General features: G+C 51.4%; 3 protein-coding genes and 1 non-coding gene across 14 annotated transcripts in view; 1 reads left to right on the top strand and 3 right to left on the bottom strand.

Annotated features, from left to right (window-relative positions):
- The window catches only part of TECPR2 (tectonin beta-propeller repeat containing 2), a 100517-nt gene extending 99248 nt beyond the window's left edge, over positions 1–1269 (bottom strand). For all 5 annotated transcript variants that reach the window (XM_042235524.1, XM_042235526.1, XM_042235527.1 and 2 more), the window contains exon 1: positions 1213–1269. The gene's annotated coding sequence lies outside the window, so the exon portion shown is untranslated. The remainder of the gene's footprint in view (positions 1–1212) is intronic.
- Positions 1270–1438: 169 nt separating this feature from the next.
- CINP (cyclin dependent kinase 2 interacting protein) lies at positions 1439–15272 on the top strand. Of its 6 annotated transcripts, none has more exons than XR_009597150.1 (5): positions 1439–2034; positions 6148–6316; positions 8403–8532; positions 8936–10339; positions 13541–13657. XR_009597150.1 is itself a non-coding variant. In XM_004018001.5 (5 exons), exons 1-5 carry the CDS (start codon positions 1470–1472, stop codon positions 15014–15016), a joined length of 639 nt encoding a protein of 212 aa, XP_004018050.4. In that variant the 5' UTR covers positions 1439–1469; the 3' UTR covers positions 15017–15272. The 6 variants fall into 6 exon arrangements, 5 of the variants coding, with proteins under 5 accessions (XP_004018050.4, XP_027813229.2, XP_011954459.2 ...); XM_004018001.5 differs by lacking the exon at positions 8936–10339 and adding an exon at positions 14814–15272 and having other exon boundaries at positions 1439–1476; positions 13541–13670; XM_027957428.3 differs by lacking the exon at positions 8936–10339 and adding an exon at positions 14777–15272 and having other exon boundaries at positions 1439–1476; positions 13541–13670.
- LOC114109264 (U5 spliceosomal RNA) lies at positions 7400–7516 on the bottom strand. Its single transcript, XR_003585938.1, has one exon. It is a non-coding gene; the product is annotated as a U5 spliceosomal RNA (small nuclear RNA).
- ZNF839 (zinc finger protein 839) overlaps positions 14814–21931 on the bottom strand; it is a 17079-nt gene continuing 9961 nt past the window's right edge. For both annotated transcript variants that reach the window (XM_042235521.2, XM_042235522.2), the window contains exons 6-8: positions 20161–20301; positions 19880–20009; positions 14814–19108 (exon numbers count right to left, since the gene is read on the bottom strand). In XM_042235521.2, coding sequence (XP_042091455.1) covers positions 18909–19108; positions 19880–20009; positions 20161–20301 — 471 coding nt within the window. In that variant the 3' untranslated portion in view covers positions 14814–18908. The remainder of the gene's footprint in view (positions 19109–19879; positions 20010–20160; positions 20302–21931) is intronic.

The raw sequence follows: 21931 nt of genomic DNA, 5'->3' as shown, positions 1-21931 counted from the left end.
GTGGCTGGCATACAACAGGCACCAAATAACTACCTGCTGAATGAACCAACGAGGGATGTTAAAAAAAAAAAAATTCGGAGCTTCACCAAGGTGCACTGTAGCTTCTAGCTGAGACAAAGCACAAAGTGGTTTGCAGCTCAGGGGACCAGAAGGACTGGTGAACACAAGGGCTACAGTGACTTTATTCCCAGATTCTGTCCATCCTGGGATCTGGGTTTGGGGATTTCCACAACTCCTTTCCTTAAAAGTTTTCAAGACCTTGGCTACTAGGAGGAAGTCAAGCCCAGGTGCAACTGATCACTCCAGCAGATAAGGCAAGGGTGCTGCCAAGCTGGTACCCCGCACTCTGCCAACAAATGTCAACAGAAGCAATAGGACGGAATAAAATTCCTGAATCTCAGCAAGAAAAGGGATGAAGAACAAAAGAGCAGAGAAGAGAAAAGTAAGTAGGGTGTGCGGGTAAGGACCGCAGGGGCTAGCTAGCCTTTATTGAAATGCACAGCGCCCGGCCACAGTGCTGAGCAATTCACAAGCACTGACCCATTTAATCCTCTCACCCAGCCAGGGCTGGAAACTATTATCAATCCCTACTTTACTGACGGTGAAACTCAAGTTTACGGAGACATCACTTGCCCTGAGCACATAGCCGAGGAAGGGGCTGTGCTATGGGCCGGGTCGCCGCACTCTTCAACCGGCACTTACTATCTTGCCTAGGGCCTTAAAGAAGGACTGAGAGGCGAGTCGCTCACTTATCCATTTAACGAACACTTAGCATCGACTGGGTACGAGCCAAGGCCTGATGCCAGGCGCTGGTGGGCGGATGAAGGGACCGGGACTGAGAGGCTCGGGCGTGGGGACAGGGCGCAGGGTCCCTCAGAAAGACCCTGGAGCTCGGCACCCGGGGCCGGCGGGGGTACGAGGGCGCGGCCCGGCAGAGGGAAGGCGCGGAACCTGAGGGGCGAGCGAGCCGCGCGCGCGGGGCTGCGGACCCGCGGCGCCCAGAGGCGTGGGCGACGACGGCTCCCTCAGCTGGCCGCCCGCTTCTGCCCGGAACGGGGCCCGACGCTTCGTGCGCCTCGGCAACGGCCTCGGCCACCTGGCGCGGGCGAGACGGGGGTCGGGAACGGGGGCGAGACGCGCAGTGAGACCCTGAGGCGCGGGAGCTCGGCTCGGGTTGGGGAGCGCGGGGCTGGGCGACGTGGCGGGACTCACCTCCCGCGGCAGCCCCTCCGGACTCGTCGGCCCGGCAGGGCCGGAGGAGGTGGGGATGGACTCCAGGCCGCGGGGACTGCCGGGAGCCCGTTCCCTGGGCAACGGGACTGGCACCGCCGACGGACAGCCGGCTCCGCCGCCGGCTAGAGCGGCAGAGCCCGGTCTAGGGGCGGTGGGCGTGTCGGAAGTGACGCAGGCGGACTTCCTGTGCCATGGGCGGGGCTTCGGGTCTTTTTCCCGGGATCCCTGCGGAAGGCATGGAAGGTGCGTGAGAAGGGTCGGTTTTCCCAAGCGGGAGGGTGCGAGTGGTGCCGTTTGGTCTTGGAGCTGGACCCGCGGCCGGAAGTTTTCCGAGTTGCGTGCCGATTCTTGCCTGGCCCCGGCCCAGCCCGCTGGCCCCGGCACAGGCTCCGCAATCGGCCTGGAAGTCAGTTTTAGCAAAATGATACAAAGGAGCGTCAGCAGATCCTGAGACTCAAATTGTCGTTATAAATTAGCAACAGCAGAACGCTTTTTCTGAAATCCCGTCAGTCAGAGTTCCCGGCCACAGAGTTTTTTCTGCTTATAATAAAAGCTGTCATTCAGCGAGTGCTCACTGAGCCTCACCGCGATCCCTTGAAGTGTCATCAACAGGTGGGAAGTCGAGGCTTGGAGAGAATAAGTAAGATACCCGCTATGCTGCTGTCCTGCTCTGTGGCTGATACCTGATCTCGTTTGAGTTGAAGTCAGAGTGTTGTTTTTGGTTCCTAAATATGTGCTGTATTATGGGGCAGACAAATGGTGACTCTCAAGTGCTCCTCGCCCGCAAGGAGCCCCTATTCGGTAAGGGAACTCCTTAGAAGATCGTGGTACAGGCGGTAAGAGATTTTTTTCTCCATTTAACACATTCTAGTCTGCACCTACGATGTGCTGAGGGCTTCGTTTGTGGCTCAGCTGATAAAGAACCCGCCTACAATGCGGGAGACCTGGGTTCGATCCCTGAGTTGGGAAAACCCTCTGGAGAAGGGAACAGGCTACCCACTCCAGTATTCTGGCCTGGAGGATCCCATGCACTGAGATGTTTGCCCATGGGGTTGCAAAGAGTCGCACATGACTGATCGACTTTCCTTCTCTATGTGCTGAAGTTGTAAGAGGGAACAAGATAGCCTTAGTCACTAATGTGGTGGAACTTAGGCTGTCAAGGAATGTATTAGGCATTAAACAAGCAAATACACTGCGCTGGTGAGTGTCACGAATGAAGCTTATTGAAGTCGAGGGTGTTCAGGTACAGAGTGCAGTAAGTCCTAACCTAACCTTGGGATCCAAGAAGACTTCTTTGTGGAACTGACTTTCTAAAAACCTACGTCAGGTCATGTAGCTACTCAAAGCTTCCTGCTTGCTTTTCATTGACTTGGAATAAACCCAAACGTCTTACCTTGGCCTGTAAGTTTCTGGCTGTCTTGACTGCCTCCTCAGCTACTACTCCCTCTCTCTCCTTTTCACTGTAGCCACATGGGTCTTGTTTCACACTCAGCCAGCTCATTCTCACTTAGGGTCCTTGCTGTTGACTTCTCATCATTTAGGTTTCAGCCTAAATGACAATGGCTTCGGGGTTTACTCTTAACACAAGACCCTGTTTTATTCTCTGGCATTTATGATATAAGCTAATGATCATAGGGACTTCTCTGGCGGTCCAGTGGTTAAGTCTCAGTTCAGGGGACTTGGGTTCAGTCCTTGGTCTGGGAACTAAGATCCCACATGCCACATGGTGCAGCCAAAAAAGAAAAAAAAAAAACACCTGATAATCACCTAATTGTTATCCGCCTCATCTTTGGAAAGTAAGTTCTATGGAAATGGTCCTGGTCTATGTAGATCACTCACTTCCTCCCCCCATGTCTGGTGTAATGTAGTTCAGTTCAGTTCAGTTCAGTCGCTCAGTCGTGTCTGACTCTTTGGGACCCCGTGAATCGCAGCACGCCAGACCTCCCTGTCCATCATCAACTCCCGGAGTTCACTCAAACTCATGTCCATCGAGTCGGTGATGCCATCCAGCCATCTCATCCTCTGTCGTCCCCTTCTGCTCCTGCCCCCAATCCCTCTCAGCATCAGAGTCTTTTCCAATGAGTCAACTCTTTACATGAGGTGGCCAAAGTACTGGAGTTTCAGCTTCAGCATCAGTCCTTCCATTGAACACTCAGGACTGATCTCCTTTAGGATGAACTGGTTGGATCTCATCTCCTTGCAGCCCAAGGGACTCTCAAGAGTCTTCTCCAACACCACAGTTCAAAAGCATCAATTCTTCAGCGCTCAGCTTTCTTCACAGTCCAACTCTCACATCCATACATGACCACTAGAAAAACCATAGCCCTGACTAGACGGACCTTTGTTGGCAAAGTAATGTCTCTGCTTTTGAATATGCTATCTAGGTTGGTCATAACTTTCCTTCCAAGGAGTAAGCGTCTTTTAATTTCATGGCTGCAGTCACCATCTGCAGTGATTTTGGAGCCCAAAAAAATAAAGTCTGACACTGTTTCCACTGTTTCCCATCTATTTCCCATGAAGTGATGGGACCAGAAGCCATGATCTTCGTTTTTTGAATGTTGAGCTTTAAGCCAACTTTTTCACTCTCCTCATTCACTTTCATCAAGAGGGTCTTTAGTTTCTGTTCACTTTCTGCCATAAGGGTGATGTCATCTGCATATCTGAGGTTATTGATATTTCTCCCAGCAATCTTGATTCCAGCTTGTGTTTCTTCCAGTCCAGTGTGTCTCATGATGTACTCTGCATATAAGTTAAAGAAGCAGGGTGACAGTATACAGCCTTGACGTACTCCTTTTCCTGTTTGGAACCAGTCTGTTGTTCCATGTCCTGTTCTAACTGTTGCCTCCTGACCTGCATTTAGGTTTCAGCAAATACTGGACAGTTGTCTAAATAAAGAGTGAATGAAAAAAAAATCAATGATATTTAAAAGTGAAGCTCCTGGGTAGCTCCTGGTAGGCTGGTTGTCAAGGGGGAGCCACCCATGTGATTAGAAGTGTAACTTTCAGTCCCACCCACCTCAACCACCAGGGGAGAGAGGCTGGAGTTAAATCAGCCCCATCGGTAACTCATTTAATCAGTTGTGCCCATGTAATGAAGCCTCCATAAAAAACCAAAAGTGAAGGGTTGTGAGAACTTTCAGGAATGAAGGGTTGTAAGAATGTTCGGGTTGGTGAGCAGCTGGGATTGCAGGTAGAGCGCTCTGCTCCCCTGCCCACATGCTTCGGCCCATGCGTCTCTCCCATCTGGCTCTCCCTGGTAGCCTAGTAAGGAGGATGTTTTCCTGAGTTCTCTGTGAGCCACTCTAACAAGTTAATCAAACCTCAGGAGGGGGGACTGCAGGTCAGAGGCACAAGGGGCAATCTGGACTTGAAGCTGGGATCTGAAGTGGAGGGAGGGGAGAGGAGTCTTACAGGATTGAGCCGTTACCTTGCGGAATCTGATGCTGACTCCCAGTAGACAGTGTCAGGGTGGAGTGCACTGCTTGATGGTGGTGGAAAACACACTGGAGAGGCCCTTGAGGTAACACATACTGTGTTGGATACTTGCCATGTGCCAGGCCCTCACAGCTTTGCATATATTATCTCATCTTCACATTAACTCGGAAGTAGATGTAGTTTATCCCCATTTTACGGATGGACACTTTGAGACCATGAGAGGTTGACTAACTTACCCAAGATTGCACAGGTGGCTGTAACAGAGCTGGGACTCAAACCCAGTCAGCCTGGTCTCTAGAATCTATATTCCAGACAATTGTGTTTCCTGGATTCCTAAGGACCTCTCTGAGAATTTGGACCTTATCCTGTGGCCCATGAGATGCCTTTGTAGGATTTTTTGGGGTTTTTTTCGGGGCTGTGTTCTGTCTTAGCTGTGGCACGAGGGATCTTCCATCTTCATTGCAGCATGCAGGATCTTTATTTGTGGCATGTGGGATCTAGTTTCCTGACCAGGTATCGAACCTGGGCCCCCTGGGCCACCGGGGAAGTCCCTGAGGGATTCTAAGTAGAAAAGAATAGAGGGGTAGGAGGGCCAGGCAGCCTGAATGGTCTGGGTGTTGCTTCCCACAGGAGCTGGGGTCTGAGTGAGTCCCAGGATATGGGCAGCATTATTTTGAGGAAGGAAAGAACTTTCTAGCACAGAGAACTGCACATCCAGAGGACTTTTAAGAGTTGCCAGTAGTTTATTTTAGTTAGAAATCGAGGGGCTTCAAGGTGGGGGTTGCAGCGAGGCCGAGAAGGAGTCCGGTCCTGAAGGAGTTTGGAGCTCCCCATGTATTGGCAGCATCGAGACCATCACTGCGTCTCTGGGGTCCAGCCTTGTCAGTGTTCGAGTGACTAGCACCACTTAGCCACAGGGCTCAGAGCAAATGCCTGAGGCTAGAGAATGGGAGCGCCAAGGCAGGGGCATCAGAGCCTAGCAGCAGAGAGTTACAGCTCTGCTTCCGTCCCAACCTTTGCAAGTGGTCAGAGTGCTCACAATGTGGGAGACCTGGGTTCCATCCCTGGGTTGGGAAGATCCCCTGGAGAAGGAAGTGGCTACCGATTCCAGAATTCTTGCCTGGAGAATTCCGTGGACGGAGGAGCCTGGCAGGCTACAGTCCATGGGGTCGCAAAGAGTCGGACACTACTGAGCAACTTTCATTTTGACATCACAGAGTGCTCGGGGTGAAAGAGTCTCGAGCCATTAGGCTTCGAGAGGACTCAGCTATATCTGCCGAGACTTTAAAGGTAGAAACAATTCTCTTTGTCTAGTCCCAGGAAATTTCACATTCATCCGCACGTCTTCGTTTCCACAACACGATCTGTCCAGTCAATGTAGTGTTTTAAATAGTCTTACTGTCGCAAATCATAAGGACCATTTTCCCCCCAACTGTGATCTTGAATTTCATAAAGTGATGTTTCTCTTCCTCCCTATTAGCAAAGACTCTTGGAACTGTAACACCAAGAAAACCTGTCTTATCTGTCAGTGCAAGAAAAATTAAGGACAATGCAGCCGACTGGCATAATTTAATCCTGAAATGGGAAGCCCTCAACGATGGAGGTTTTGCTACTGCAAACAGTATTGCCAACATGAAAATCAGTCTGTTGTAAGTACTGGCGGAACATGTTCTGTGTGCTTCCGCCTTAGCGATTGGGCAGACATTTCATGGGCGTCTTTTAGAGTGGGCCAGGTAGCCTCCAGCAACATGGGTAAATAAAGCGAACAAGCAACTGATAAAACAGTGCATGCAGGTATGAAGTGTACGTGCACTGTAAAAACAAAATTATGCTACAAATTGTTTGTGGTTACATCTGCATGTCAAATTATCAAAATGGACTGGGAGGAGACAGACTCAGGCGCTGGTACCTTCTGGGAGGACTGAGTGGGACGGTGGGGCAGGTACCACTTCATCTCCAGACTGCTGCGTTTTATTTCTGCGGTGTTCTGACTTATCACTAGAAAATACATAGATTTGCCCTTTGTCCCTGTTCTTGGCACATGGCTCTTAAAACCCTGATGATTTCCTTAGGGACTCGAGCTATAGAAGAATCTTTAGTTATAGTAATATTTGTTCTTTGGTCCTCCAGTTCCTGAATTAGCTCCAGAAGGATTAAGGAGTGCCCTGTGGTCATAGCAGGCCCCTTCCTAAGACACCCGAGCCTGTGTTAATAAGGGGGCTTTTTGGAAAACCCCTAAGGAGGGGATACCAGCCGTGCAGTTGGAGTTGGCACTGTCAGCCCCGCCCCCTCACCTGCACTCTGGGGAACTTGAGTTAATCACCCATGGCCAATCATTTAATCAATTGTGACTTCATAAGGAAGCCTCCATAAAAATCCGGAAGGACAGGGGTTTGGGTAGCTTCTAGGTTGGGGAACCTGAACGCTTCCCTGGGCCCTGTGCTTTTACCCCAGATGCCACAGGGAGAGAAGCCCCTGGACTTGAGACCCTCCCAGACCTTGCCCTGGGTATCTCCGTATGGCGACCAGGAGTCAGACGTGGAGTGGGGTGTCTAGAGCAGAGGAGACACGCTGGAGTGTGTTCCCTCAGCAAGTTCTTTTAAAAAAACAAAAGAGTTATGAAGAAACTGTTGGCAGTTGCCAGTTCTGATGGAAAGATTTGCTTTATTGTTCTTTGCACTCTCCTATGTATATGTTTTTAGTTTTGGATTTTTGGTTTTTTTTTTTAAATCAGCCTGGCTTACGCAAGGCCTCAAAAAATTTAATCAAGACTCAAGCTTGTTCCTACCCATGGAACTCTTTTAGTAAAAGGCGAAAGGTTTAAATGACCTGAAGAGAAACGTGAGTGCGGATCTGTACATAGTAGTTGTAATTTCTCAAAGCTGCACATCTTTGTCTACCGGCCGGAGTCTAGAGTCTTAACTTCTTGGGCTGGACCCCTGGCCCTCGCCAGCTCTTCCAAGCACATCAGACATGTCAGCCCTCTGGTCCCTTCTCCTGCTCAGCAAGTTCCAAGAAGCAGTTCTTACCTGACTCCATAAGATGCTCTCTGAAGTTGGAGGTGAGGGGTGGGATACATTGGGAGTTTGGGATTGATGCATACACACACACTACTGTACATAAAATAGATAACTAATAAGGACCTACTGGATAGCTCAGGGGACTCTACTTACTACTCTGTAGCGGCCTAGATGGGAAAAGAATCTAAAAAAGAGTGGCTGTATGTGTACGTATGGCTGATTCACTTGCTGTACAGCTGAAACTAACACAGCATTGTAAATCAAGTATGCTCCAAAAAACTTTTTTAAAACTTCTTAGACTACAAAACGAAGAACAACAAGAAGATCTTCTCTGATAATCTTCTAATGTTTCATTTTTTCACTTAAATGTTGATTGTGGAGCCACTAGATTAATTTCAGGTGCCGTGGATCACAGCTCTCCAGTTACAAAACACATTCCTAGCTGGCGGGCTCTGAGGAAATGACTGTGTCTTGCCCACTGAATGCGCCACAGGACTCGATTGAACTGACTTTGTTCTAGGGCAGAATCGAGCAGCGGATGGACATATTCCTCGTATGCGTAAATAACACGCAAACGTGATGATTTGAAATGACACCGGTGGAGACAGTCGATGACGACACTTGTACACGGATATTGAGTTTTCTGGGGTTCATCCTAACGAAGGGAGGTGACCTCACGGAGTGTGTTCTGTTCCCGCTTTTCCATCTGGTCCAGGAGCAAAGACAAGATAGAATTAGTGAGCAGCGGCCTGGCTTCCGACGACTGTGCAGAAAAGGAGCACCCGGAATACAGCAGGGAGCTCGAGACGCTGTGCGAGCAGCTGCAGGCCACCCTGGAAGGTTTGGTAAGGTGCCGCCGCCCCGGGCCGAGTGTGCGCAGGCGCCCGGAGGGGCTCCACACTTCCCTCCAAGATTTTCTTTGTCCCTCCTCCGCCTCCTCTTTGGTCTCTTGCTCTGCCTGCCCTATAAATCTTGTTTCCGAGATGCTGTCCTGACCGTCCTTCTGATCGGCGTGTCGCAGGGCAGTGTCCCTGCTCCGGGTCCCCACAGGGAGCAGATTAGGCTTGTGGGCCTCTCGCCTCTACTCAGCAGCCGTCCGGAGGCGAGTGGGCGCCACCGCCTTCCAGCAGAGCTCTATTTATGGACGCTGAACTGTGAATTTTATACAACTTTCATGTGTCACATAAAATATTCTGCTTTTGATTTTTTTTTTTTCCAACCACTTAAAAATGTAAAACCCATTCTTAGCTCAAGGGACGCACAAAAATAGACCAAGCTGGATCTGGCCTGAGAACCCTGATCTCGCCCATAAGGGATGCTCTGAAGGGTTGTTTAACTCAAGCCTGGATGTCGGTACCCACCACGCTGGCCACCACATGTGGACGAAACAGCTCATCTCAGCCAGACACAGGGATGGGGTTTACACACCTTAAACGCAGATAACTAAAGCTTCTCCACATAGAGCGTCTACATATTCTAACATTTCTTGATATGTTTCTAATGCTTGACATGCTTCCTTATCTTTTTAAACAGCATATGTCGAGTATCATTGTATTTCTTCAAGATACCACTTGTTCAAAGTCAGGATTCCACCTATTAAAAGGCAGACTATAGGTTTATAAGTTTTTCAGAAAAGAAGCACATCCTTTATAAGGTGTATGGTTTCTGAAACATGAAAATGAGAAAAACAAATAGAGCACCAAGGACATCTTGGTGGTTTCGCCTTTCCTTTAATCGAAATGCACCACTGTCTTCAGGATATTTTGCCGTGGGGGAGTGGCGGGGGAGCTATCTGTCTCCTCTAAGTAAATAATCAGGGTTTTGTGATTGTCCTGGTTTGTAACACTGCCTTTGGGTGGTGCTGTGATAAGAAACACTTGCCCGCCTGCCCGACCCCTTGCACGCAGTGCTCAGGCAGAAACAGGACAGGCCTGTGCGGTCGGGCCCTTTGTTCTCAGCTCCACCCTAGGAAGGCTGGAGGGGAAGGCGTGTGGGTGTTTGTTCGGTGGCATCTCTGTGTTCACTGCTGCATCTCCAGTAATTGGGTCAATGACCTCAGCTTCTGGACCTGGGCTTCCTGAATTAACACAGGCAGAGTAATCAATCAAGTTTTCCAGAAAAAGCCAATTGAAAACTGGCCACGTGTATTTTTTTTCCCCCAACATTAACCCATTTGATTTTGGCAAGTGGTTTTGTTTGGACAAAACACCAGTGCACACGTTGCTTGAAAGAGAAAAAACTGGATGGCTAAGTTCCTACATTGAAATATTTATTTCCTGGTCACACTCAGCTTTTAGTTGTTAGCTTTTGTTGTTCCGTTGAAGTCTAGTTGGTTTAAAGCGTTGTGTTCCTTTGTGCTGTAAAGCAAAGGATTCTGTTATCCACATGTACACACTCTCTCATATCCTTTCCCACTATGGTCTGTTACGGCATATAGAATATAGTTCCCTGTGGATATTGAAATGCTTTCAACATGGTTAAGCACAGGCAGCCGGGCTATCGTCTGTTGGGTCGATGTGGCAACTCTCGCACCAGAACTTCCATCATCCACGGCCTCCCGCCTCCCTCTCTGCACAAAACATCTTACAGAACCCCCAGCTGGATCAGAACTGGAAACACTTCGGGCACATGCTAACGTGACTTTTACGAAGCGTAAAAACCCTGGGAAGGATTTTGTTTCTAAATGCCATTTGGCTTTCTTTAGCACGCACTTCCCTCATTTATAACTCTCTGCATGTGCACACCACTGTGGGGAAGGGGGGCTTGGGCAGGAACAAGGGGAAGAGGCTGTTCGCCTCCCGTTTTAGGCGAGGCAGGAGGGACTGACTGGCTTTGCTTGCGCGGTCCCCACTCTCCCTGTTCTTGCGGGGCTGTCTGGTGCCACGGGAACCCCTTCCTCACCCTGCTGACCGTGCAGAGGAGGGGTGGCCTGGGAGGGCGTCAGACCTGAGTCAAGGGCCAGAAAGTCCAGCCTGATGGACTGAGCAGGTGACACGTCCTGCGCCCGGCCCCTCCCCCCACAGCACGTGGCCTGGCAGGGCAGCTGAAAGTGGCCGCTGGGTTTGAGACGGCCACGCCCCCCGCAGTGGCCCTGGCTCCCAAGGCCTTCCTTCACACAGAGCCTGGGCTGGCCATGGGTGCTGGGGTCAGGCCCCAGAGTTCTCTGCCCCAGTGGATTTTTTCTATTTCAGATGGAATAAGTGGTTCGAGGGACTTCCCTGGCGGCACAGTGCTTAGGACTGGTTTCACTGCTGTGGGCCCAGGTTCAGTCCCTGGTTCGGGAACTAGGATCCTTCGAGCTGCATAGCATGGCCAAAAAACATAAAGTAGTTTGAAAGTTAGTTCTTCTCACTCAGTTTCAAAACCAAAGTTGATGTTATGAGGATGCTGATATCATTATTCCTATTTGCCTTGAGCCCTTAGAGAGAATGGTTTCCCAGGCTTGACTTGGCCTTGAATCTGGCCTGGGTGGAGGTATCCGTGTCCCTCAGCTGGACGAACATTTCACAGTGAGGGCTGTTGCCTTTAGGAGGGACGTGGAGCCACGAGCTTGTTACTTCAGGGCTGTGGGCGGGTGTGGCTTTGGTGTCATTATTGTTGAATGAGCCCCTGGATGGAGCTGGCTCCTCCGGCCCAGGCTCAAGCCTCCAGTTTCCTTTGCTGTCCTCGGGCTTGTCAGCTCTTCTTAGCATTAGGTGGCAGCGGGGAGCTGCCGCAGGACGCAGAGGGCAGGGCTGGGGATTGGGTGTCGAGGCCTGGCCTCGTCCTTCCCGAGCTCAGCAACCTTGAGAATTTTCCCAGCTGTCATCCGGAAATGATGAGTCCTATCTCCTGGGGTTGGGCCAAATGAAATATCAAACCTGGAAAGATTTGGGAACAGAGTCTGGTTCTTTAAAAACTAATGTTAGCTAAATTTAGTTCAGCCGCTTCGTGTAGTTAGAGAGTGCTTGAAGGACCAAGTGCAGGGAATTAAGGTTTCATGACTGATACAGCTTTTCTTACACCCCGCTGTGTACATAAAGCTAACTTCATACTTAGGACCTAGAGTTGTGGTCTAGCAGACCTACGATGGGGCTTCCCAGGTGGCGCTAGTGGTAAAGAAACTGCCTGCCAATACAGGTACACATAAGAGACACAGGTTCGATCCCTGAGTTGGGAAGATCCCTGGAGGGGTGCATGGCAACCCGCTCCTGTATTCTTGCCTGGAGAACCCCATGGACAGAGGAGCCTGGTGGGCTACACAGTCCATGGGGTCACACAGAGCTGGACACGACTGGAGTGACTTAACACGCACGCACACAGAGCTATGCTACTGAAATCCAAAAGCTTGGTCACTGCACGCGTTTGTCTTACTTCACAAACACTGATGTGGCTCCGACCGGGCGCCCCACAGGCACTCGTCAGTCCCCCGGCCCTGTTAGCAGGCGCTCTGTCGGGCCGGTCCACACTGCAGCAAGCTCCTGACGAGCACCAGGCACCGTCAGCGTCACGTGGTTGCTGTTGCCTCCCTGTGTGTGGCGTGCTGGGCTGCCTTTCGTTATTACAGTTTTATCAACAAGGAAACCAAGCCTCAGAGGTTTCAGTGAACTTGAAACCAAGCAGGTCACGGAAGCCTTTTTGTCCCACCTTTCTTGTTTGTAGGCAAGACCCCAGTCTCGAGACCTGCCTGGTGGTCCAGTGGCTAAGACGTCACGCTCCCAGTGCAGGGGACCCGGGTTCAATCCCACGTGCTGTAGCAAAGATCAGAGATCCTGAGTGCCGCAGCTAAGACCTGGCACGGCCAGATAAATAAATACGGGGCTTCCCTGGAGGCTCAGTGGTAAAGAATTCGCCTGCCAGTGCAGGGGACATGGGTTCGATCCCTCATCTGGGAAGATCCCACATCCCACCGAGCAGCTAAGCCCATGAGCCACAACTACTGAGCCTCCGCTAGAACCTGTGCTTGGCAACAAGAGAAGACACTGCGGTGAGACGACCGAGCACCACAGCTGGAGAGGGCCGCCCCCACCTGCTCACTGCAGCAACAAAGGCTCAGCACAGCCAAAAATCATTAGATAAAGTTGTGATGAATAAATAATTTAAAAAAAGACTCCAGCCTCCCTGATCTTCCCTGAGTTCCAAAGGGTGGATTCCAGCAGTTGCTAATTTAGAGAGGAGCAGTTAAGAAACTACTTGAGGCAAGATTAAAGGGACCCGAGAAACTTATCAAGATTAGGAGACCCGACCACCTGAGACCAGGCCCTCCACACACCCTAATCTTATTGGCAACCCCACCCCTTGAACTCCTCGTCAAATACCTCCCGGGCCGCAGACACGCAGTTTTTCCGAGCAAGAGGCTGCCATGTCCCCCTTTGCCTGGCAAAGCAATAAAGCTGTTCTTTTCTACTTCACCCAAAACTCTGTCCGAGATTTGACTCAGCACTGGTGCACAGAGGCCAAGTTTTTGGCATCAAATTCAAAAGGCAGTTCATATCGAGTCAGAAGTGAGCTTGTTTAATGCCTCTTCTCCTGTCTTTCATTCCATAAAAGGGAGAGCCTACCTTGCCACCCCTCTTGGTCTTCAGTGCTAAAAAGTGAGTGATGTTCAGAGAGTTCAGTGAAGTGGGACTCAGCAAGCTTCCTCTTTTCCAGCAATGGAAATCCAGGGTTTATTACTGAAGTAATCCAAACTTGTGAAATCGAAGCAACCATTTACCTCCATCTCCCAGAAATTTGCTGCACATGAGTGAATGGTGTTGAGTTATTGGACTTACATCTCAACAGACTTATATTTCTTAGCTTTGAAATCTTCAGAGTTACTGAATCTAAGACTGAATTTCAAATAATAATCTCATAGTCTAATATCTTTTTCAGACCAAAATACAGATGAAGATGGAAAAGCTGTCTTCAACCACCAAGGGCGTTTGTGAACTAGAAGATTACCATCATGGGGAGGAGAGGAAGCGCCCCCCACTCTTCCACACGTGGCCCACAGCTCATTTTTGTAAGTAGTCCTTTCTGCCTTTTTTTCAAGGGTAGATCCTGAGAGCATTTCATGCCATTTCGATCTGGCCCTCTAAAGCTGACAAGACTTTGAAATTCAATTCAGGAGGATCCTTTGGGAGGGAGGGAAATGGAGGCATCTTAGATGAGCATTTCTTCTTGGCTCTAATTACCTACTAACCAGCAAAGACTCACTGGAAAAGACCCTGATGCTGGGAAAGATTGAGGGCAGGAGGAGAAGGGGGCAACAGAGGATGAGATGGTTGGATGGCATCACCAACTCAATGGACATGCGTTTGAGCAAGCTCCGGGAGATGGTGAAGGACAGGGAAGCCTGGCATGCTGCAGCCCCTGGGGTCACAGAGTCGGACACGTCTTAGTGACTGAACAACAATCAGCAAAGAATATTAAACATCATTAGAGACCCATGAAGCAAGCTGCCATTAGTCCTTTAAAGCCAATGGGCAGAATGAACTTAGGCTCCTCAGCAGAGGTAGGATTTTTTTTTTTTTTTTTGGTAGAAAGATAGGTTTTCACTTTTTGTTTTGCTTTGTTTAAAAAGTAAATGGGGGTCACTTTAGCCTGCCCCATGAAGGCAGGCTTCTGGGAAAACAAACTCCATTACCTAAATAAATTGTGCAGTAAGGCCTCTTTTTAGCATTATTAGTTTAAAAGAAGGGCTAAACTATTTGCTGTCCCTTTGAGACCTCACTTCTAAATAAGGGAGAGGGATAAAATCACCTAATGTAACGTGTTCATTGAATATTGTCAGTTTGAGATGAATGTGCTCTGTATAGTGACTGTAGGCTCCTAAGAGCTGCGTAGAAAAGGTTACAGGTGCCTTTTAATTCCATGACACTCATTTCCCTTGTTATATGATCCTGATCTACACTGGCTAGAGTCCATCTTCCTCCCAGTTCTGCTGCTGACTCTGGCTTTTAAGGAGCAGCTGTTCAAAGTCCCCGGTGGTCAGGACTTGGTGCTTCCACTCCAGAGGGCATGGGTTCGATCCCTAGTCCAGGAACTAAGATCCCATAAGCAGTGCAGCAGGGCGGGGAAAAAAACAAAGTAATGGCGGGTCATCCCAGCCTCGGGCTCCCCCTCCAGCAAATGCCGCTGTTAAGGGGGCCCGCGTTGGTTGCAGACGAGGTCTCCCGCAAGCTCTCGGACATGTACAGCAAGGAGCTCCGCCTGAAGCGCACGGTGGTGGAGCAGCTGGCACACACGGCCGACCGCGACCTCGCCCTCAGCTACCTGTCCATGTGGCTGCACCAGCCCTACCTGGAGGGCGGCAGCAGGCTGCTTCTAGAGAGCATGCTGCTGGAAACGGGGCACCGCGCACTGTGACCTCCCCCCACACCTCGGGGCTCCAGGCCCCCCGGTGGACAGACTTCCAGGTGGGCGCTGGGTGGTACCCTGGGATCCGCCCCCCCGGCTGCACCCGCGATCAGGCCCTGTGCTTGATCCTTTCACCAGCTCTCTGGGGCCTCTCCAGACACTGATTACTGCTGCCTGCCGTCTGCCACTCAGCCTTGTCTGCACCTGTTGTGAATGTGGCATCTATGAAGACTTCTGCATGAAATAAATGAGTTCCTTAACTAAATGACTGAGTGATCTGGTTTTTGTCAATTAGGCCTATTTTACATAGGTTCCACTTGCGTAGAAAATCCCTGGTTTACTATTTGTATTGTTAAAATTGCGGGACTGTATTAGCTTCGTAACTACAACTAAAATAGGTGGCACTAGCGGTAAAGAACCTGCCTGCCAGCGCAAGAAACACACGAGATGTGGGTTCAGTCCCTGGGCCGGGAAGATCCCCTGGAAAAGGGAATGGCAACCCACTCCTGTATTCCTGCCTGAAACATTCCATGGACAAGAGGAACCTGGTGGGCTACAGTCCATGGGGTCGCAAAGAGCTGGACATGACCAAGTGCACATTAGCTTTGTGATTGCAACTAGTGTCTAGAATACGTTAGAGGGCGCTGGATAAAGATCAGCGTCACGCAGATGCAAACCAGCTGCCAAAAAATTGCCCGTCCTTGCACTTAGTCATGACAGGCCAAGTGAAGTGTCTTCCATGTCCTTCTGGTTTAAATCCTCGTTTGGCAATATTTGCAACCAGATACTGGGGGTCAGTTCTGCTATTGCTCCCCCAGAAACAGAAGTCTAAGAAATGTCATGCTATATGATACGGGGTGTAGTCTCATGACACTCAAGTCCTAGCAGCTCAGGAACAAGTGCTTCCCAGGCAAAGAAAGAAAATATTCCAAAAATAAAACACTATGTATGATGGGGGTGTATTTGGAATGAATCACACTGTGTAAGTTGGCATGTGCAAAGCATTCCAAAGCAGAATTTCTTAGAACTTCTTGTTCCTCTCCTTTGCAGTATTTATGAAAACCCAACCATAATAATAGTAGCCCGTCAGATGTCCTGCAGCCTGGAAGCCGCCTGGCTGGCATTCGGCAGAAGGGGCATCCCTCCCCCAGGGCTCCCTGCTGTGGTCCCAAGCCAGGTGGGCAGGACCAGCCCTCCTCAGAGGCATGGGGTCAGTTTTTAGGATTGGGATGGGGTCTTTAAAAGAGTAAATGCTCTTCAGGGGAGACACTGAAGAACTGCTCAGCCTTTCTAGGACATTTCCTGTCTTCTCGACACCTCATCCACAGACACCCAGGTTGCCCGAGAGAACTAATGGGAACGAACAGTGCTGCTGATGCGGAAGCCCAGCCTCTGCACCGGTGCTGAACTGAATCCTGGAGACAGTTTGGGGTGAAGTAGAAAAGAATTGCTTCGTCAGGTGAAGGAAGGGGGCCACACTGGGCTGATGCCCTCAAAACTGTGTCCTGGGCTTCCGTGGTGGCTCAGTGGTAAAGAATCCGCCCGCCACCGCAGGGAACGTGGGTTCGATACCTGAGCCAGGAAGATCCCACGTGGCAAAGGGCAATGGGACCCCTGTGCTACAACTCCTGAGCCCGTGCCCCGCAACACGGGAACTCACGCAGCGAGAAGCCCGAGCTCTGTGACGAGAGGAGCCCCCGCTGGCAGCAGCTAGAGCAAAGCCTGCACAGCAGCAGGCCCCAGCACGGCCGAATATGAATAACAGACAGCTGTGTGTCCCACCTGGGCGAGGGTGAGGGGTTGTGTGGTGTCTTACAGTCAAGGGGGCGGGCTTGCTGATTAGGACCAGGGTGCCCACAGGGCCTGCATTCTTCAAAGCCAGAGGCCATCTGGAGTCACGGGGTGACCTTCTCTCTGGAGCATGTTTCATCCAGTAGTTAGCATGTTCCATCTGTTGGGACACCTACCCAACAGAAGAGCTCAAAGATACTGTTGTGTGTATCCTGAATATTCATTGGAAGGACTGATGCTGAAGCTTCAATACTTTGGTCATCTGATGGGAAGAACTGACTCTTTAGAAAAGATTCTGATGCTGGGAAAGATTGAAGGCAGAAGAAGGATGAGGCAGAGGATGAGATGGTTGGATGGCATCACCAACTCAGTGGACATGAGTTTGGGCAAGCTCAGGGGCTTGGTGATAGACAGGGAAGCTTGGAGTGCTGCAGTCCATGGAGTCCAGAGTCAGACGCAACTGAGCGACTGATCACTTGAGGAGGAACCATGACCCTGCCCCAAGGCTGCACTATTATTTCTCAACTGCTTCTCCCTTGTCACTCTGTACCCTCCCTTCCCTGATTCAGTTCAGTTCCGTCCCTCAGTCCAACTTCCCTGATTAGCAACTGTTTGAACCTGCCCTTTGGAACTCAGAGGCTTCCTGGGTGGTGCAGTGGTGAAGAATCTGCCTGCCAGTCTGGGAGACACGAGACACAGGTTTGATCCCTTGATCGGGAAGATCCCCTGGAGGCGGGCATGGCAACCCACTCCCTGAGAATAAAGCCCACTCCTCCCCAGCACAGGGAAGGCGCAGCCTGCAGCCCCGGCCCCAGCATCCAGGGTCCCTCCTGATGGCGTCAGCCAGGGTAGGGAAAGGACAGCTGTGCCCTTCTGATGCTCTCATCTGAGTGTGGACAAATGGCCCTCTCTTTCTCCCCATGGTAGAGCCCAGGAAAACATTCCAAGAAGAGACAGAGAGACCTTGCTTGATAAGTGGCTTTACAAGCGGGACGTGGAGGGGCTGCGGCTCCTGTCCTGTGCCTCACTCTCCCTATCCACCAAGTGTCAGGACAAACAACGTCCTTCCCTACTTCCCAATAAAACGCTGCCCAGATGGCAGGCTTGCACAGTGATTTATTGAACCCAGAAGCAGCTTCTCGTGTGGACCAAGTCTGCTGTAAAGGAGCGCGTCGCAGAGAAGAAAGAGGACGTCGTCTTCTGTGCCTGGAGGCAGGGGAGGCAACCCAGAACCAGTGCAGCGGCACCCCCTGCAACAGCTGTCAGAAGTGCCCAGGGGCAGATGCGTCAGAGGGATCCATCCCCAGGTAACGCATCTGCCATCATTACAACAAGCAAGATGTAGAAAAAGGCAGACAGTGAGGTAGAAAGACGTTATTCTTTATAAATAAAATGTTCATTTGTGTCAGTATTCACATTAGAAAAATACATGTTCCTTGAAACAGACCTTCTCTGGGTAAAATCCACACAGATCTAGGGCTGCAGCTCTGACCCCATCTCACTGAGAGGGCTGCGTCTCCAAGCCTCCAGAGGAGCCATTCCGGGGGGCCCCCCACAGGGCAGGCCCCTCTGCGTCCGTCACTGTGACAGTATCCCCCTCCCCGGACACTAAGGAACCCAGATGGAACAAGGGAAGCCAGTCAGAGTCTGAACTGCCGTCTGCTCCTATTCCTGAGACAAGACCGCAGGGCACCCGTTGCTAAGTTCAAAAGCACGGCCTCCCAGACGGCAGCGCCGCCTCCAGCCCCTGGTCTGTGTGCCTCTCAGGGCAGCTGGTCCCAGCCCCCTGCGGCCTACAGGGCCCCCTCAGGACTCGGCATCTGCCCCGGCTGGGCAGAGGCCCCGCTCAGACTCGGTGCTGTGCGCACAGTTGGCTGGCACGGCATCCATGGACCACACTTTCCTGGGCAGAGGGGCAGGGGCCTCGCCGGCGCTGGACTCGGGGCTGCTCAGGTGGGAGCCACATGCCTCGCAGAAACTTCCTGCCTCTGAGTTTCCAGGCTGGAGACAGGTTCTGCAGAGAGCCGGGCTCCCCAGGCCAGCCCCAGCATCTGGATACTCTCCCCAGGGAGCGCAGCCAGCTGGTGCTGGGCCCCTGTCCCCAGTTTCCCTAAGGGACAGGGGAGCCCCGGCCTAGGGCACCCTGGCGCAGGGCAGTGGGGTCTACAGGCCCACCCTGAGCTGCCCAACCGGTCAGTGCTGCCAGCCGGTGGCCTGCCTGTGCCGCGCTGCCCTCTTGCTTGGGAGCCGGCATCGCGGGGCTTTCCTCGGGGCCGGGAGAGGCGCCCCCATTCACTCCAGGGGCAAAACCTAAACGGTTCAGAAAAACAGAGTCAGTTGTGTACTGTTGCTGGTCACACATCACTATCCAAACCAAGCTAGTCCAGAGAAACCTTCCTGCCCCTGAAACAAAAACACAAACCCTCCTTGTTACTTGGCGGCTTCCAGGAATGGATGAAGCTAAGAGGAAACTCAGACCTGTGAGGCGAGGGGAGCTGTGTTCCAAACAGGTGCCAGACAGCCCTCATTGTTCTCAGTGAATAAACCTGCCCTCCTGTCTGGAAGAATTAAGTCCCAAGTTCTGAAGGAGAGGAGGCCTCTTTATATTAGAGACCTACGGATCAAGGAAGGGTATCAGGCAGCTGTGACAACATTTTGGAAAGTTACGCCTGCGATATATTCCGGGAGTCTCATGGGTCCGTTCTGGCTAGCACCAAAGTAAAAGCTAGAACATGTCTTGTTTTCCAATGTTAACTCTCAGCTGGCACTGAGAACCAAGTTTCACGAAAGCCAAGCCATGGACTCACGTGTCCCGGGACCAGTCCCTGCTCTCAGGTCTCCCCAACTCCTTGGGGCCCTCCCAGGCACAACCCACTTAGCACCATGAGGCAGCTCTTCATTCCAATAAAGGACTCAAGAAAACCCCAAAGACCCGAGACTCCTGGGAATGAACACTGGGAGGTTGGGTAAAACTCTTGAGAAACCAGAGCAGTCTCTGAAACGCGGCCACAGGAGTGCCGTCCCCACCCCCGAGCAGCAGGTCTCTGAGCCCCGGGGTGCACGCCACGAGGGCTGTCTTACCTGCACCGGCCGCTGGGGCACGCAGGGCCGGCCTCTGCAGGCCCCCGTCTTCAGCAGGACACTCCGTGGGGTCCTGGGGCACAGCGTCTCTCCTGGTCCTTTTCACTGAGGCCAGCCCATCCTCTGCAATCTAGGGAGAGAAGACCCAACCAGCTAAGACTAGGAAGAAACAGGCCAACCAGCACCTCTTCTTCCTGGAGAAGTGCTGGAGTCCCAGCGGTCCACCCCAACAATTCCCCGCTGGCCGGACGGCGGCCTGGCGCCCCTCGGGCCATGCCCACCTCATCCGCCCTCTTCTGCGGACGCGCTCCCTCCAGCTCCGCTGGGGCCTCCTCCGGGCTGGTGCACTTGCCGGGAACACAATCTGCATATCCTTCTCTTTTCCTTAGGAACTCCTCTGTGATTCCTAAGGACTCGGCAACCTGAGAAGAAAGGGGCCCGTAGAGATGCTTCACTCAAAACACAAGATTCAGAAGCATGTCTGCACTTGAGAATAAAGGGCTGAGTGTAAACCTAAGGAGTCCCTTTGTTCAGCAAGGTGCCCTGAAGACAATGGGAAGGATGAAGATGAACTGTCATCACAGCGGCATCGTGTTAGTCTGACACCACGGTAACTTTCTTGCCCACTATTCCTCCTGGATGGCTTCCACGCCTGCTCAACTGGCAGGTTATGAACAGGTAAGTGACCACTGCCAACCAGGGCATCTATGTGAGGCTTAGCGAAAAGTCCATTACATTTTTAAAAAATATGTAACTTAAGGAGATAAAAGACAGGGCCTCCCTGGTGGCTCAGGGGTAAAGAATTCGCCTGCTGATGCGGGAGACACAGGTTTGATCCCTGGTGCAGGAAGATCCCACATGCCTCGGGGCAACTAAGCCCCAGCACCACAGCTACTGAGCCTGTGCTCCAGAGCCGGGGAACCACAGCTACTGAAGCCTGAGCGCCCTGGAGCCCGTGCGCCATGAGAGCAGCCAGCGCAGTGAGAAGCCCAGCACCGCCCCAGGGCAGCCCCGCTCCCCGCAGCTAGCGAAGAGCCCCTGCAGAGCAACAAAGATGCAGCGCGGCGAAGAAGACACAGACGCCTATTGAATTTGTATAGAACGGATGAGGACAACCCAAAAAACCCACATGGTATGTTTCAGTGTGGATCAAGATACTTCTTGCTATAGAAGTAATGACCCTGAAACACTACGCTTTCTAGGCAGGCAGCTCCACTGTCGGTATAATCAAACGTTAGGAGCCCTTAAGTCAACATGGCCTAAGTGTTGTTCACTGTCGTAGGAGCATTTTTTTTAGTACACCTGACCCCGCTCTGTTTACTTACTTCCTTGCTGTATTCACTGGTTTGTCGTCCTCGCTGAGATTCTAAATGTATGTGAGATGCCGTGGCATTCGCCTTCCTCTCTCTGACTTCTCTCACTCGGCCTAATACCCTCCAAGCCCAGCCATGTTGTTAAAAGAGCGTGGCAAAACCAGACTACTGAAAAGCACAGCATCGCGAAAGCCAGAAAAGACGACTGCCCTCTGCCGAGGCGGAGGGTGTGGGGAGTTGGTGCAGCCACAGGCGGTTGGTGGGGTGAGGACCTGAGTCTCTGAGCTGGGCGCAGGGAGTCCCCCTGGATGACCTGCCCGCCCGCAGAACTTCTGCCCGGCAGAAGGTTTTATCCAAAACAAGTAAAACCACGTCAGTTCACAGCCTATTTCTGTCAAGGACTCAAAATAGCTAAAGGCAAGGATACTGAAATGGGAGCTCTGTGAACACAGCCACAAACAATAACTGCTGGCCCCTGTGTAATTCATCCCTTTGCAAAAACCTACATAATGAAGAAAAGACACCACCTATTCACTGTGATCATCGGTGAGTGGGAGGATGGTGGGTGTTTCCTTTTTTTTTTTTAGCTTATCTGCATTTCTGAGTTTTCTGAAAAAAGCATGTATCACTTTTGGAAGAAAGAGCTAAACAGAAGCTGACTATGAAGACGTCAAGACGTCATGACTGAGGTAAACATCCTCCTTCTTTACTGGGCAGCCCTCCCTTGGCTCTGGGCCAG

The sequence above is a fragment of the Ovis aries genome, chromosome 18 (genome assembly GCF_016772045.2).
Source record: "Ovis aries strain OAR_USU_Benz2616 breed Rambouillet chromosome 18, ARS-UI_Ramb_v3.0, whole genome shotgun sequence".
Lineage (NCBI taxonomy): Eukaryota > Metazoa > Chordata > Mammalia > Artiodactyla > Bovidae > Ovis > Ovis aries.
Note: the sequence above shows the minus strand (reverse complement) of the source record. Positions and strands in the feature narration are given on the sequence as shown.